Below are 17,390 nucleotides of genomic sequence, written 5' to 3'. Positions count from 1 at the left end.
GCAATGTAATATTAACTTCTTATCTAAACAGATGGTATGCATTCGTCACAAAACTTTTCTGATATAGCTGGATTGTTAATTTGCATTGGCCATTCTGTGCTGTAGCTTCTTATTTAACTCTTCAGTTGTTTATGATATGATGGTGATAGTGTATGTGGAAGTTCATTTTATACTTCATCAGTTGGCAAAGAAAATCAGTGCACCGGATGGGGTGGAAGTATCATTAGAGATAACATGATATTGTTGATGGTTTTAATGATCTTAACTATTCTACACTGATCAATAATTTTTTTGCTAATTGGTGTATAACGGGTATAATATGCAATATTATTATTTTATTGGAGAGCATTTGAGTGTGCTGTTCCCACATTTTAAAAGCTATTTCTTCAGTCCGATGTACAGTGAGAGGCTGAGAGCTGCTGGAGGATGTGAGCTGGTACAAATAGTAAATGAACATTATCATGAAGAAGATAACCGTAATGATTTAGAACCTCAGTTCTAAGTCTATTGTCTCAGAGATCAATGTTTGCCAAGGTTGGTAGCACTTTAATGTTCTCCATTTGTGCAAAATTAAGTTGATGGGTACTTGGAGAATTTCCCAATGAGTCGGGTATTGAACTTTAGTGGAGTCCTGAAAGAAAACTGGATTTATATGTTCTTGATCTGATTTAGCAGTTCAATCAAACTATTCTCTCTCTCTATATTCTCAGTTATTTATGTTGCTTGTTTCTTATTAGAACTTGAAGTGCCTGTTTGAGTATTTAGTTCAGTGATAGTCAGATTGCACGTAATTTCCCCCCCTTTTTTAGCTTAGTCTTTTGTTTATATCCCCATGCTTTGTGTTCTTCACTCTCCATTATTTACTGTTAATAATAGCTTTTTTTAAGTGTTTTAGGTTGATTCTGATACTTTTATGATGCAGATATATTTGCATGTTCTTTGCTTCATTAATGACCATCTCAAGCTATGATCACGATAATTCTGATGACGATGACGATTCTTTGTACAATTTGGAGCATGAATCATCTAGTGGTGTTGGGAAGGGCAAGAAGAGGTCTTCTGCTTGTCCATATCAGTTTGAGGACCGAAACGAAAATTGTTTTGATGAGGAAGATGAAGAAGAATATGACTTGGATGACTACTATTCTGAAGATGACCAAGATGATGAACCACCTAGCATGCATAAAACAACAGTGCTATGGCGCCATGTATTGAAACAAAAGAAGAGTGGACAAGGAAAGCAAGGTGGAACCCAAGTTTTTATGTGCAGGCACTGCAAAAATATTTATCATGGGTCATATACTCGAGTTTTTGCACATCTCATGGGATCTCCAAAGGGACAAAGTGTTGGGATTGCCTTTTGCCCTGAAGTTGCAAAAAATGCAGAATTGGCAAAAAAAATTAAGAGGCAAGTTCGTCGAGTGGAGGTTTCATCAAGTGCATTTGAGTTGAGGAGATCAAGAATTGATACTCCGAAGAAGCCTATTAGTATGACTACATAGTGGAAGCCGAAAAACAGTTGATATTCGTGATACCTTTAAAAAGGTAGAAAGAGATGATGTAGATCACAAAATTATCAGATTTTTGTGTGCAAATGACATACCTTTCAATGTGCTTCGATCACCATATTGGGAAGAGATGATATCTGCAGTTAGTAAAGTGCCCGGATATAAACCCCCATCATATGAAAAAGCGCGAACAACGTTGCTTGACAGTGAGAAAGAGTGTGTTCACAGGGAGTTAAATGAATTTCGAGAAAAGTTTGAGGAGTTTGGAGTTTCCATTGTCTCAGACGGTTGGACAAATATCAAGAACAAACACTTGATAAATATACTTGCCTCAAACTGTTTTGGCTCGATGTTCTTATATGCAAGCGATTTTTCTAATGTGCAACAGTCAGCTGCAAACATTACCGAGTTTTTGAAGACGGGATTTAAACTTGTGGGGCCTTCTAATGTGGTGCAAGTGATTACAGACAATGCAGTAAATTGCAAGTTAGCAGGTGAAGAATTAAAACAAACGTACAAGTATATTTTTTGGTCACCTTGTGTTGTGCACACACTTAATTTGATCTTCAAGGATTTGGCACATGAGTTTCATTGGTTGGGAGAAACATATTTGCAGAGTAAAGAAATTGTGAAGTATATCACAAATCATTCAAAAGCACTAGCAATCTTTAGAAGCAATGAAAAATTAGAATTAATAAAGATTGCAAAAACAAGGTTTGCTTCACATTATACTACTTTGAAACGCTTGCTTGATGTGAGGGAGAGCTTAAGGCTCACAGTAATTTCAGATAGATGGAGTGATTGTAAGCAATCATGCACGGATGAAATTATGAAAAAAGGGCTGTTACAACAGAAACAACTGTTCTTGATGAAGAATATTGGGATTCTGTACGTTTAGCATTATTGATTACAAAACCCATCTATAAGATGATTAAATTTTGTGATCAGGAAAGCCCTATAATTGGTGAAGTGTATGAAGGCATGAACAACATGTGGGGGGAAATCAAAGACAATCTAAAAGGACAACCAGATTTATATGAAAAGATTCATAAGATTGTCTCAAATAGATGGGACGGAATGAATGTGCCTCTCCATAGTCTAGCCCACATGCTTACTCCAAAATATTACGAGTCGGAGTATCTCAAAATCCCAGCAGCAGGAGGGGTCAAACGAGATTCTTCTGATAAAAATTTAATTCTATCTATTTAATAAAGTTTAAAGTTAAATGATTTAATTATTTTATTATTTCATTTGCATTTCTCTTGTTATAGTTACTAAACATTTTTTTTGCAGAAAAGGATAATGATATCTTAGACGGTGCAATGCTTGCGCTTGAAGTCATATATTCTGGAAATGAAGAGTTATCTACACTTTATAGGTCACAACTTGTGGTTTTTGCATCAAGAAGTGGAAGATTTAGCCGAAATCCATCACGAATAGATGCACTGAATCCTACAATGTCAGTGCTTAATTGGTGGCGTTTTTATGGTGGTGATACACCGGAGTTGAGAGCATTAGCCATTAAGGTTTTATCTCAACCTATTAGCACATCTTCTGCAGAAAGAGTGTGGAGCACCTATAGTTACATTCACAATGTTAAAAGAAATAGGCTCAATGAAGATCGTGCTGATACCTTAGTGTATATTCATTCCAATCTTCGATTGATTGACAGGTATAATTAAACTGTGTTGTACTTTTGTTTTGGTATTTTTTTTTCTCTTTTTTTATCATTGATTGTTTATTAGCATTCATATTTTATATTCTTGTTATAAAAGATGCAACAATCGCTATAAAGAAGGGCCTAGTCGAAAATGGGATATCAATCCAGAACTTCCTATTGTAGAAGAAAATACGTTGAGATTAGAGGATATGCGATGGAGAGATTTGGATGATAGTGCACAACAATCAAGCACTATTTCCAAATCCAAACATAAAGATGCACAACCAAGAGCTCCATTACCTTCAATAATTATACATACAAATGAAGTTCAAGAGGATACAAATCAATCCATCAGAGCTAGTAGAACTGCAGATATACAAGAGCGACCATCAGTTCCTCATGGTCGGATTGATCGTTTCTTTAGCTGGAGACGTAGGCAAGGTATGTTGATATTGTGTTTTTTATATTTTAAATTATGGTTTTTGAACATTTTAACTTTTTAACGTATTCATTATAGGAAATGAAGGAAGGAGCAAAAGACATGGTCGTGGAGGACAAGATGCACGTGATGATGCAGAAAGTTCGCGATCTATTGCTGACTTGAAGGGGAAGAGAGAGATGACAGATTAATGAACTCTTGAATTATTATTTTTTTTTTATGATGTAGTAGGAGTTGTCCAACTTAAAAACTTTTATGTTACTTTTTTGTCATGGTCTTATAATATTTTTTTGGTATACTTTTATTTTGAATCTTGCATGATGAAGTGAAGTAGTGGATTATGTTAATTTTAAGGTTAGACTTAGAGTTTAGAACATTGTAGCTTATAATTTACAATTTAGAAATTTATAGCTTCTTAGGTGGCTTCCGGTTAGCTTCCGAGACGCTTCCTATGTCGCTTCTCGGTTCGCTCCTAAGTGGTCCCACGCTTCCGGCTTCCTAAATTTTTGAAAGCCTCGCTTCTCGCTTCCGCTTCCCGTATCACTTCCCGCTCCCGCTTCCTCGACTGGCAACTCTGCTATTAATGAGTCAAGACATTATCTTGGCATGTTCTATTCTCCACTATTTTCATTTCTTTTCATATTCGGATATAGCTGTGATTCTTTCACCATCTAAAAGAGCCACTTCCTTTCCATTCTTTTCTTTGGTGATGATTAGTTTAGGTTCCGAATCGGATCCATCAACTAACCCTCACACTCCATGTGATGCTTTATGATAAAAGCCCACATGACATAGTTAGTATCATTGAGTTTGATAGCATGACGATGACACTTTTCATCCATGATTACAAAAGAGAATATAGGTGAGTGAAAGAGATAAAGAGAAGTGATGCGAGATAGATAGATAAAGAGAATGAGAATGAGAATGAGAATGAGAATGAGAATGAGCACAATCACTTGATCACCACGAACACTTGATCCACTTGATCCATCAATCACGCACCACAAACTTCTTTGAGAAATGTGAGCCAAAAAAGGACCAAGCAAATCTTCCAAGAAGGCAAATCACGATCTCACGAACACTTGGATGTTGAACACAAAAAGAACAATGCACAATCACCAAAGCTCTGATACCATGTCACGAAATGAGAGTCTTCAAAATCATAAATGTCCAATACAAATCTCAAATAAACACACACCAAAGTGAGCCACAAATAGCACACTCACAATACCCACAATAGGGATTTACAAAAAAATGTTAGAAAATAACATATATATGTATATACTTGAATATATATATACTCTTAATAATACAAGAGTATATATATGTATATGTATATAAATATATATTTAAAGTATATACATATATCTTTGAAATCTTTAATTTTTTTCTGTATTTTTGTTTTATTTCTTTTTCTTTTTATTTCTCTTCTTTTTTATCTTTTCCCTAACAATCACTAGTTGACTGTCACTGTACAGTCTGGCTGACTGGCTATGCATAGTCAACAATCAATATTTGACTGTTGACTGAGCTGTTGGGCTGTTCCCAACGGCTCTAATTAGAGCTGTTGGGAGTAGCTCAACAACTATCTCAAGTGAGCATATACTTTATAAATAGGGGCCATTTGTGTCCATTGTAAAATATGTTTTGTAGAGGGTTTTTCCTCTCAAGTATAGTGAGATTGAAGTGCTTTTTATGCACTCTTTTACATTTGTGTCGTGAAGCATTTATTATATGCTATTTTTTGTTCTAGCATATTCGGTGAATGTATGCATTATCAAGTTATTTGAAAACTTGATTATTTATAAGTATCTTCACATGGTATCAAAGCTTGGTTTATGATCAACCGTGCATTGGTGGGTTGCCTCGTAAAGCGTGCTTGCTCTCATTCGTGGTGGTGGTTCTCTTCTCTCTTTGTGATTCATCATGGGTGAATTTTTCCACACAATACAAGCCACTTCAATTTTATTCTGCCATTCAAACTTGAACGAAGCAATTATAACATTTGGGTGAGTCACTTGGAGACATTCATAAATGGTCAAGGTTTGTGGGGTTGCGTAAGAGGTACTATTTTTGAACCTGCTCTCAAAATTACATTAGGTGAAAATGGTGTGGAAACTAGTCTTGAAGAAAGGGACAAAGCTATGGAAGAATACTACAAAAAATTAGATGAATGGGACATGAAAAATGCCAAAATTCTTTTATGGATGTTAAGTGGAGTTAAGACGAAAATTGCCTCAAACCTTTTATGTTACAAAAAGGCTAATGAAGCAAGGGGATATCTTAGAGGTATGTTTACCATAAAAGATATGGCTCACAAGTATTATCTCCAAGAAAAAGTTAGAAATATCAAACAAGGAGATAAGAATGTAAGAGATTATTTTATGGAGTTGTCCTCCATTTGGACCCAACTTGCCCATTTTGAACCCAAATGGGAAGAAAGTGTATAGAAATGCGAAGAGTTCAAGTTGAAGAAGATAAACTCTTCGCTTTTCTCTATGGTTTGAGACCCGAGTTTGAACAAACAAGGGCCTCTTTGCTATCATCCTCATCACCTCATCCTGCTCATGAGATTCTCACTAAACTTAGTGGAGAAGAAACTAGACTAAATATGAGTAAGAATGTTAGTGTGCTTGCTACTTCTAACAATGAACATGAAGATGATTGCGCACTTGCCGCATCCAAACCAGGTCATTATATCAAGCCATATAAACCTCCTTATTTTGGTAAGAATAGAGGAAAATAAAAAATCATTTGCGATAACGGTAATGAGTTCAGTCATATTAAGCCTCAATGTCCTAAATACAAATATAGGTCTCAAGAGAAACGTGTTGTCGCTGCACCATCAAAACAAGATGAGGATACTCTAAATCTTAAAGACCTCACCAAATCATTATCTCAACTGACTCAAGCATTGCAACCATTGCTTAAAGGATCTACCTCAAGAGCGGCCATTGCATCCTCTTCTACTCCTGGTATGTGCTCTTGGCTTTTTGGAACTTTATTTCATATGACCCCACACATGTCTATTTTATTTTATCCGAATGTCAACCTAATTCAAATGCATCCTTTGTTTTCATTGACAATGACACTGCCTTGGAAATAAAGGGTGTTGGAACTTTTGAAAATGATTTGTCAAAACACAACAAATTTTACATTCCAAAAACAAGACTTATACCAAAACTTCATCTTAACCTACTTTCAGTTTCTCAAATCTTGGATCATGGATGTGATGTCATTTTCTCATTAAATAAATGTTGGGTGCATGATCGTCGGTCTGGAAAATTGATTAGGGAAGGTTCTAGGCAAGGAGATCTTTATTACATGGATTTCTTTTGTATTCCAAAGGAATTATTTTGTAACACTGTCCAAACACAAGATATACGGACTTGACATCATAGACTTGGGCACCCAAATATAAGGAAATTAAATTTTGTACCTATTACCAAGAACCTTTGTTAAGATAATTTTGAATGTAAAGAATGTGTACTTGGTAAAATGACAGCCTTGCCTTATGACCAAAGAACTTTTTACTCCTCGATGCCTTTTGAATTAATTCATTCGGATGTGTGGGGTCTTGCTCCCGTAGCCTCTAAAGGAGGATTCTCCTACTATGTTGTGTTTATCGATGACTTCACTAGATATTGTTGGATTTATTTTCTTAAGTTTAAATATGATGTATTTGCAACCTTTAAAACATTCCATAACATGATTAAAAATCAATTTGAAAGTAAGCTCAAAATTCTCAGAACTGACTCTAGAGGTGAATATTTGTCAAATGAGTTTAAACAATTTTTAGAGAATGAAGAAATTTTACATAAAAAATCGTGCCCTAAAACTCCACAACAAAACAAAATTTCAGAAAGAAAACATAGACATATTATGAAAACTACAAGGACTCTTCTTATTGCTAAGAATGTTCCTAAAAACCTTTGGGCTGAAGCTGCGTTAACCTCAGTATATCTTATAAATATGATGCCTTAAAAAACTTTGGCCAATGAAATTCTTTTGAAAAATTATTCAAATATCAACCTGACTATCAAAGACTGAGAATCTTTGGTTGCAAATGTTACGTTTTAAATGATAATGAAGATAAACTATCTTCTAAGTCTATCTCCTGTGCGCTCATTGGTTATTCTAAAACACAAAAAGGATTTAAATGCTATGATATAAAAAATGATAAACTTCTCGTCTCAAGGAATGTTAACTTTGTTGAAAATGAGAGTGAATTTGAAGGAAACATGTCGCAAGACATAAATTCTGATTACTCTTTTTTATTTAAACTACTGTCTAATGATGAAAATATTTATGAAGAATCTTCTATTGAAAATAGAACAGTTGAACCAATAGTATACACTAGAAGAAATCAAAACACCCAATGAAAGTGTGAATCAAAGTAACCATGAAGCATTAGAAATTCCTTCAGAACAAACCACTATTTGTAGATCTGAACGAACATCAAGAATTCCAAATAAATTTGTATCTTATGACTCATTCTCTCCTAAACATAGAGCATGTCTTATGACTCATTCATATTTTGAACCATCATGTTATAATGAAGCAAAAAATTTACTCGAATGGATAAAAGCTATGCATATAGAATTAGACGCTCTTAAAGAAGCTAACACTTGAGAAATTCTAAATTTACCCATTGGAAAAAACACAATAGGTTGTAGATGGGTTTTTAAAGTAAAAACCAAAAGTGATGGATCGTTGGAAAAGCATAAAGCCAGACTAGTTGCCAAACGATATTCTCAAGAATATAGAGTGGATTATGAAGAAACTTTTGCACACCACTGTTCAAATGCTTGTAGCTATTTCAACTATTAAAAATTAGAATATATTTAAAATGAATGTTAAAAATGCCTTTTTGAATGTGAATCTTAATGAGGAAGTATACATGGATGTTTCACCTAGATTGATAATTCCTCCAAGTAAAGTGTTTAAATTAAAAAGGCACTGTATGGTCTCAAACAAGCACCTAAAGCTTGGTTTGATACTTTTGACAATGTTATTACAAGATATGGTTTTAAACCATGCTATACTGATACAAATTTATTTATCAAGAATTATTATTTAGGTATTATAATTTTGCTTTTATATATTGATGATATGTTGATTACAGGTAGTGTCAAAGAAGGAATCAAGAAAGTAAAACAATTTTTGAAAAATTCTTTTGAAATGACAGATCTTGGGTTCCTAACATACTTTCTTGGTATAAAAGTATCATACTCTAACAGAGGGTACATATTGTCATAAACAAAGTTTGTTTCAGATATTATTGACAGGTCAGGACTATCGGATGATAAAGTTGTTGACACTTCAGAGACTGTTGGAATGAAGATGCGAGCCGATGATGGAGTTCCTTTAAACAATCCAACTTCCTTCAGACAACTCGTGGGGATCTCTTATGCATTTAAGTATTACAAGACCAAACATAACTCATGCTGTACATATAACCAGTCAATTTCAACACGCTCCAACATCAGCTCATATGAGTGCAGTCATGAGAATTATCAAATACATTAGAGACATAATAAATAAGAGAGTTTTTCTATCCTTTTCTTCCTCCTTAGATCTTATTGCATACTCTAATGCTGATTGGGGAGGGGATCCAAATAATAGGCGATCAACAACTGGTTTTAGTGTGTTTCTAGGTGAATCCTTGATTTCATGAAGGTGCAAGAAACAACAAAATGTGTATTTATCATCTACAAAAGCTGAATATAGAACAATGACGACTGCTACAATGAAAATCGTGTGGCTCAAACAACTAATTTCAGATATGGGAATTCATCTTCAGAATCCTACAAGATTGTGCTATGACAAAAAAAGCTCTCTCTCTCTCTATATATTGCTCGAAATCATACTTTTCGTGAAAGAACTAAACATATAGAGATGAATTGCCATTTTGTTCGTGAAGAATATTTAAAGAAGGCTATTGATCTTCCCTATGTGACATCAAAATATCAACTTGCTGATTTCTTTACCAAGGCACTGTGTTCACCAAGATTCAACTCTTTACTTAAAAAACTTTCGGTGATTTCACCATAAGTTTATGGGAGACTTTTAAAAAATAACATATATATATATATACACACACACACACACATGCACATACTCTTCGTAATACAAGAGTATGTATATGTATATGTATATATAAATATATATTTAAAGTATATACGTATATCTTTGTAATCTTTGTTTTTTTATGTATTTTTTTTATTTCTTTTTCTTTTTATTTCTCTTCTTTTTTGTCTTTTCCCTAACAATCACTAGTTGACTGTCACTGTACAGGCTGACTGATTGGCTATGTACACTAAACAGTCAATATTTGACTGTTGATTGAGCTGTTAGGCTGTTCCCAACGGCTCTAACCGTTGGGAGTAGCCCAACAACTATCTCAAGTGAGCATGTACTTTATAAATAAGGGCCATTTGTGCCCATTGTTAAATATGTTTTGTAGAGGGTTTTTCCTCTCAAGTATATTGAGATTGAAGTGCTTTTTATGCACTCTTTTACATTTGTGTCGTGAAGCATTTATATGCTATTTTTTGTTCTAGCATATTCGGTGAATGTATGTATTATCAAGTTATTTGAAAACTTGATTATTTGTAAGTCTCTTCACAAAAAACACTCTAAAAAATATAAAATATTATTTTACTTAATCACAAATATGCTTGTAAAGCATTACAAGAATGAGGGGATTCATCCCCTTTATACACACAACAAAGAGGGCCAAAATGGGCTCAAAAGGGAACCCATTGTAGCTAGTCCAACGATTAGATTTCTAGCGATTGGACTAGCCCCAATTGCTAGTCAACCCATGGTTGACCAAGCCCAACGAAAGGAAAAAATGAAAAAAAAAGAATAAAATGTATACAATATTATGTAATATGTATACACACATATAGTATATACGTATACAAATACATATACATGTTGAGACATGCATATATATATACACACACACACATTTTAACATGGACAACTTTCTTTTTAAGAGATCTTTTTTTGTGGGACTTGGGAGGTTCCTTAAGGTGCCACAACTTGCACTTTTTTTTTTCTTTTTGTTTTTAATAACCTTAACATGTTTTAATTTTGTTTTTCATCTCTATTATTTTCTCTTTATGTAAAGAATCCAGTCCCATGAAAGAAGTCATGTATACATAGACCGTCATTTTGACTTTACACAAACACAAGTGTAAAGTCAAAATGATGGTCTTGTTAAGTTATATATATATATATATATATATGTGTTTCACATTGTACATATATACTTATATATGTATACATATTTTATAATGTTGTAATAGGTATACCCATTAGGGGTATTTTTGTCTTTTCACAGTATTGTAATAGGTTGTGCCCATTAAGGGCACAATAGTCTTTGATATTTTATTCTTCTTTTTCTGCATTTTTTGTTTTCTATTTTTGTTATGGACATTTTGGTGCCACAACTTGCACTTTTTTTTTTCTTTTTGTTTTTAATAACCTTAACATGTTTTAATTTTGTTTTTCATCTCTATTATTTTCTCTTTATGTAAAGAATCCAGTCCCATGAAAGAAGTCATGTATACATAGACCGTCATTTTGACTTTACACAAACACAAGTGTAAAGTCAAAATGATGGTCTTGTTAAGTTATATATATATATATATATATGTTTCACATTGTACATATATACTTATATATGTATACATATTTTATAATGTTGTAATAGGTATACCCATTAGGGGTATTTTTGTCTTTTCACAGTATTGTAATAGGTTGTGCCCATTAAGGGCACAATAATCTTTGATATTTTATTCTTCTTTTTCTGCATTTTTTGTTTTCTATTTTTGTTATGGACATTTTGGTGCCACAACTTGCACTTTTTTTTTTCTTTTTGTTTTTAATAACCTTAACATGTTTTAATTTTGTTTTTCATCTCTATTATTTTCTCTTTATGTAAAGAATCCAGTCCCATGAAAGAAGTCATGTATACATAGACCGTCATTTTGACTTTACACAAACACAAGTGTAAAGTCAAAATGATGGTCTTGTTAAGTTATATATATATTTATATATATATATATATTTGTTTCACATTGTACATATATACTTATATATGTATACATATTTTATAATGTTGTAATAGGTATACCCATTAGGGGTATTTTTGTCTTTTCACAGTATTGTAATAGGTTGTGCCCATTAAGGGCACAATAGTCTTTGATATTTTATTCTTCTTTTTCTGCATTTTTTGTTTTCTATTTTTGTTATGGACATTTTGGTAAAATGTCCAAACTGTCGTTAGGATCTCCCTAACGACTCTATTTCTAGCCATTGGGGAGATCCCAATGGCTCTTTGAGCCCTCTAAGAGTGTATATAAAGGGGTGCTTTCCCCTCTTTTCTTTTAATGCTTTTCCTAAGCATTTTACACCAATAAAAGATTATTATTTTTATGTTTTTGTATTCTTTTATATGTATTTATTAGTGCCTCTTGTGATCTTATGTATTTTCCATTGATTGGATTGTTTGTTGTCTCTTTGATGACTTGTGTTTGTTCACATTTAGGCTCTTTGTAGCCATTGTATGCACTTTGTGCTTATGTAGTGCCTTAGTGCCTTTGTATTATCCTTAGTGGATTTATATTTGTGCTTGTGCACATTCTACTCTCACTTTTCGCTTATTTTATTACATGGTATCAAAACCAAGAAAATTTTCTTGGTATTTTAACTCTTTGGTTTTGGGATTCCTTGGTTTGGATTCGTGCCTCGTGAAAAAATTGTGATCAATGTATGACTTGGATTCAAGGGAGATCTTGACTCGGTATGTATCTTAAATCTTGTAGTTATTTTTATTTGAGTTGTCTATCTCATGCATTATACATGGAAAAAACACTCATTTTTATTATTTGAAAAATGGGTTGTTATTTCTTAAAACCTTTTTTTTTTGAAATCTCCTTTGTTTCATGATTGTTAATTAGCAAATGTTTGGTTTTTTTTCTTTGAATTCCCTTGGGTATATGGGGTTATTTGTTAAAATCTTTAAAATGTTTTCTTTTTCAAGATTATTGTTAGATTTTTTAATTGCATTCATATTTGTGCTAATTTATTAAAATGTTTTCATAAGGCTTATATTATTTTGTGAAATAATATTTATGCATGCGTGTGCTTTTTTAAATATTTTTATTTAATATGTAAGTATGTGATCTAGTGTTTTTTGAGTTTATGTGTTATTGACACTAAGATGCTTTATTCGAACAATGGGTGGTTATAAATGTCAAAAAAAGTCTTTATGAATGACTTCAAATTCATATCCTTTCGTTTCGAGGATTGTGAGGTTTGTATGGATGTATATTACATACTTTAAATTATCCTTTGTGTAAAATTCTTTGTAGTCTCATTTGCTAATATATATTATTATAAGTTTTTATATATATGCATGAAAATATTTTCATGCGTGATCACTTTATAAGATTTCGATATGCTCTCGTTATACATGACATGTTCATATTCTTACCTCTAGATTTGAAATACATGCTCTTGTTTGTATCTTGACATGCATTAGATCTATTGAATCATATTGCTCTTTGGATATTGTAATGCTTTTCTTTATGCATGTTTTGTTCTCTTGGTCCTTTAGTGGCCCTTATGGTTGTGCTCCTTTGTGGCTCGTGTCCTTGCCTCTTGAGAGGTGTCTATTGTGAATACACTCATAGCACTTGAATGATTTGCTCCTTACATGCTTGTGCACTTTGTATTTCTTAGTGTCATGACCCTTTAGTGAACATTATCTTACATGTTTTTGCATAGGATTTAAGTATTATGCTTTTTGCATACTTGGTATTAATAAAATATTAATTTATAAATTAGGAGAGCTTTCTTTGGGTATGCCCTTTGTGGGTGTTGTACATGTGCCCTTCATGGTTCACCTTTGTATCTATTGGTGGACATGCTTGTTCGTAATTGAAGACTATCAGTGGTGGACTATGTCACAGGGATTCGGCTAGCAGGGTGCCGCACCCGCGTCTACGTGACTCTGACGCGGGTGCGACACCGGGTGCGGTCAACCCGATCCTGGGTGCGTTGACCGCACCCAGGATCATTTAGGTCCATTTTTTTTAAAAATTGCCCTATGAAATGGGCTGCGAAATGTTTTAAAAAAAAATCTGTGTCAGCAGCTGTCAGCTCCTGACTTTTCAATGATGGTGGTAGCCTTGCTTGTGCTATCGTGTAGCTGTATATAAAATGAAGCTGCTGTCAGCTGCTCACAGCTCCTGACTTTTCAATGATGGTGGTAGCCTTGCTTGTGCTATCGTGCAGCTGTATATAAAATGAAATTTGAAAAAACCCGCCCCCGACCCCCTTTATATATATATATATTTATTTTTTTTTTACATTTTTGCCCCTGCCGCACCCCCGCACCCGGGTTTTTTTGGAAGTGCCGAATCCCCGCACCCGCACCCGCACCTGCGCCCGCACCCGCACCCGCACCCGCACCCGCACCCGCACCCATGTGACATAGGTGGTGGACATTTTATCTTGTCATATGATTGTATGTAGTGCATGTTTATACTAGAACTTATTTGAAGATTCAAACTCTTGTTACTTCTCTTGATTTGAAACTATTGTCAAATCGATTTTTGTTTCTTTGAAATGTGTTTTTCAAGGTTTTCCTATTTACCTATTTGTTTGGCTTAGTTCATTACTTTTCTATTCGACACATCCATTATTATTATTCGGCCTTTTCGAGGTGAGTTATGTGCACCTCGGTGTTGTAGAACCGGAGATGTTTGTCGGGGTGAGTTATGTGTGCACCCAGTTTAGATTGTTGGTTTATGAGTGTTGTGCTGGCACTTGTTTTAACTATAACTGACGGTTGTTTTACCTCTGGTTCTTTGAGTAAGTTGTGTTACTCGGTTGCTTATTTGGCCTTGTTGTTTATTGGATGCTCGTATCGATCTGTATTAGTGTTGACTATTGTTATTTGCTTGTGACAATATTGGTCCTTATGGATTAAATTTGATATTATTGCAAAATTTATTGCTTTGATTTGAATATTGTTTTCAAATCTTCTTGCTCATTGACATCAATTTGTCTTTGTTACGGTGTTTTTGCCTATCTTGTTTTCTCCACTATTTCCTCTTAATTGAGTAATTTTTCTTTGGATAAGAGATTTTGTTTTATGAGTGTGGTGAGTTATGTGCACCCATTGAAACAATTGTTTTTTGCAGTTTACAACCATTTGTGAGGTGAGGGATGCACACCTCTTGTGGTTGTAGCTGGTCTTTATTGTAAGTTTAGATAGTCAATATTGCTGGTGCATGGTCTCTAATTTGGTTATTGTTGACATTTGTGTTTGATGTCTTGTCCTACACATTGATACACAAATTTTGATGATGTTGAGTTGGTGGTCAAAGATGTCATTGATTGTGGTGAGCAAACTGGTGTTGGGATTTTCAAATATCATTTCTTTTGTTATGATTTGTTGTATGTAGGATTTTTTAAAAATATCTCCATGTGTTTTCTTATCTTTTTCACTGCTTGTTTGCCCTTGTATGGGAAAAGGTTATTCATTGAAAAATTTTCATGCATTTTGTAAAATCATTATTTGTGTCCTTTTAGTCCTCAGTGGCTTTTATGCTTGAATCCATATGTAGGTTGTGTGAGTGACTCTTTTACCTCTTGTGCATGAACCCGGTTATCATGTATTATTATGTGCATTAAATATGCTTTAATTACATGTTGGATATATATGTTGAAGATATTTAGATTTGTTCCATGTTGGTTATCTTGAATTTTTGGATAAATTTAATTAATTCTTCTTTTTTGTGAGCTCCTTTGTGTTCTTATATTTAATATACTTGTCGTGTTTTGATTAATTAGTTGTATCTTATTTGAAATACTCAAGCCTTTGGGACTTTATTGCTAATTTGCTTATATTTTATGTCTTATGATTATGATTGTCTAAATGAGAAATTCTTAAAATTGATTTTGAAATATATTTCTTACGTCTATCTTAATGGTTATTGTACCTTGCTTGAATTGTTGTTAATGTTTCTAAAATTTTTAAAATTATTGCTTAAGGTGCATATCTTACTCACTTTTAATTTTTATTTTATTTTATAGTATCTTTATGTGTTGTTGGGGTATATATATTATATATATATATATTATATCCATCTACTTTAATCTGTGTTATTCTTGTTCAAAATATAATTGTTTTTTATATTATATACATTCAACATATAACTATTTTTTTTAACTCTTGCGTTAAAACGTTTTTTCTTTCAAAAACTCTTTAGTTAGGACATCTTCCTTTGTGTAGTAGAAACCTTTGATTTTAGTCTCTCTGCAGGTTCCTGAAAATTTAGTCTTTGATGCTTCATATCATGAAAATGAAGATAGCTGATGAAGGCATTTAGAGAAGAATATCAATGAAGACTTGGACCCTTCTATTTGTTTTTGTATTTTCAAACTTTTGGTAATCACACCGTATGTTTGAGGGGGTGTTAAATTGTACATGTATATATGTATATGTATTCACATACATATATTTGTTTCACATTGTATATATATATATATATATATATATATATATTATAATGTGTAATAGGTAATACCCATTAGGTCTATTTTTGTCTTTTCACCATATTGTAATAGGTTATGCCCATTAAGAGCACAATAGTCTTTTACATTTTATTCTTTTTTTTGCATTTTTTGTTTTCTATTTTTATTATGGGCATTTTGATAAAATGTCCAAAAAGTCATTGGGATTTCCCTAGCCGCTCTATTTCTAGCCGTTGGGTAGATCCCAACGGCTCATTGAGCCCTCTAAGAGTGTATGTAAAGGGGTGCTTTCCCCTCGTCTCATAATGCTTTTCCTAAGCATTCTACATCAATAAAAGATTATTATTTTTATGTTTTTGTGTTCTTTTGTTTGTTTTTATTAGTGCCTCTTGTGATCTTATGTATTTGCCATTGATTTGATTGTGTTGTCACATTTAGGTTCTTTGTAGCCATTGTATGCACTTTGTGCTTGTGGAGCGTCTTAGTGGTTTTATATTTGTGCTTGTGCACATTGTACTGTCGCTTTCTGCTTGTTTCATTAGAGGTCTATGTATACATTTTCACTTCTTTCATGGATGACGGGATTCTTTGCCATGGTTGATATGCTCTAATTATCAAGATAAAGTATGTTTTACATCCATCCTCAATCCAAGAGATGCCATAGTACGTCTATTCCAAGCATTTTCTTCTGTAGTGGCTGCCACAGTTGATATTCTGCCTATTGACCTGAATCTTGTACTGGATCTTTGTTGTTTTTGATTTGCAATGAAGCAGACAATGAACTTCTAGTAAACAAAACACCTTGTGGGTGAATCCTATGGAGTCAAAAACAGTAGGCAGCACCTACTTCTGAAGGTGGGAACCAAGATGACTAGGCATTGCCTCAACCCAATAAGATCAAATTGTCAAATAAATTTTTTAAAATTACTCGATTATAATTTCTATTTTGTTAGCATTTATGTCTGAATCAAGTTTTAATATCATATGAAATCCATGTTTTTCTCTGTGGCTTGACAGTTTGGCAAGAAAAATAACCCAGAATGTGCTCGCTTTTCACCAGATGGTCAGTACTTTGTTTCATGCTCAGTTGATGGTTTCGTTGAGGTATGTGGTATGATGTGTACTTTTGTGGAAGTTGCCTACTACATTCTTACTGATGACTGACCTTTGAATGTGGTATGATGTGTACTTTTGTGGAAGTTGCCTACTACATTCTTACTGATGA

At 33.5% G+C, this 17,390-nt stretch overlaps 1 protein-coding gene across 1 annotated transcript in view; it reads left to right on the top strand.

Moving 5' to 3' along the window:
* The window catches only part of LOC149842662 (suppressor of mec-8 and unc-52 protein homolog 1-like), a 76,444-nt gene that overhangs the window by 23,536 nt on the left and 35,518 nt on the right, over window positions 1–17,390 (top strand). Inside the window, exon 7 of the mRNA XM_090001535.1 lies at window positions 17,183–17,269. Coding sequence (XP_089857661.1) covers window positions 17,183–17,269 — 87 coding nt within the window. The remainder of the gene's footprint in view (window positions 1–17,182; window positions 17,270–17,390) is intronic.

Source organism: Nuphar pumila, chromosome 3 (assembly GCF_984573655.1).
Source record: "Nuphar pumila chromosome 3, dmNupPumi1.hap1.1, whole genome shotgun sequence".
NCBI classification, from domain to species: domain Eukaryota; kingdom Viridiplantae; phylum Streptophyta; class Magnoliopsida; order Nymphaeales; family Nymphaeaceae; genus Nuphar; species Nuphar pumila.
This window is presented reverse-complemented; position numbering and strand designations above follow the sequence as displayed.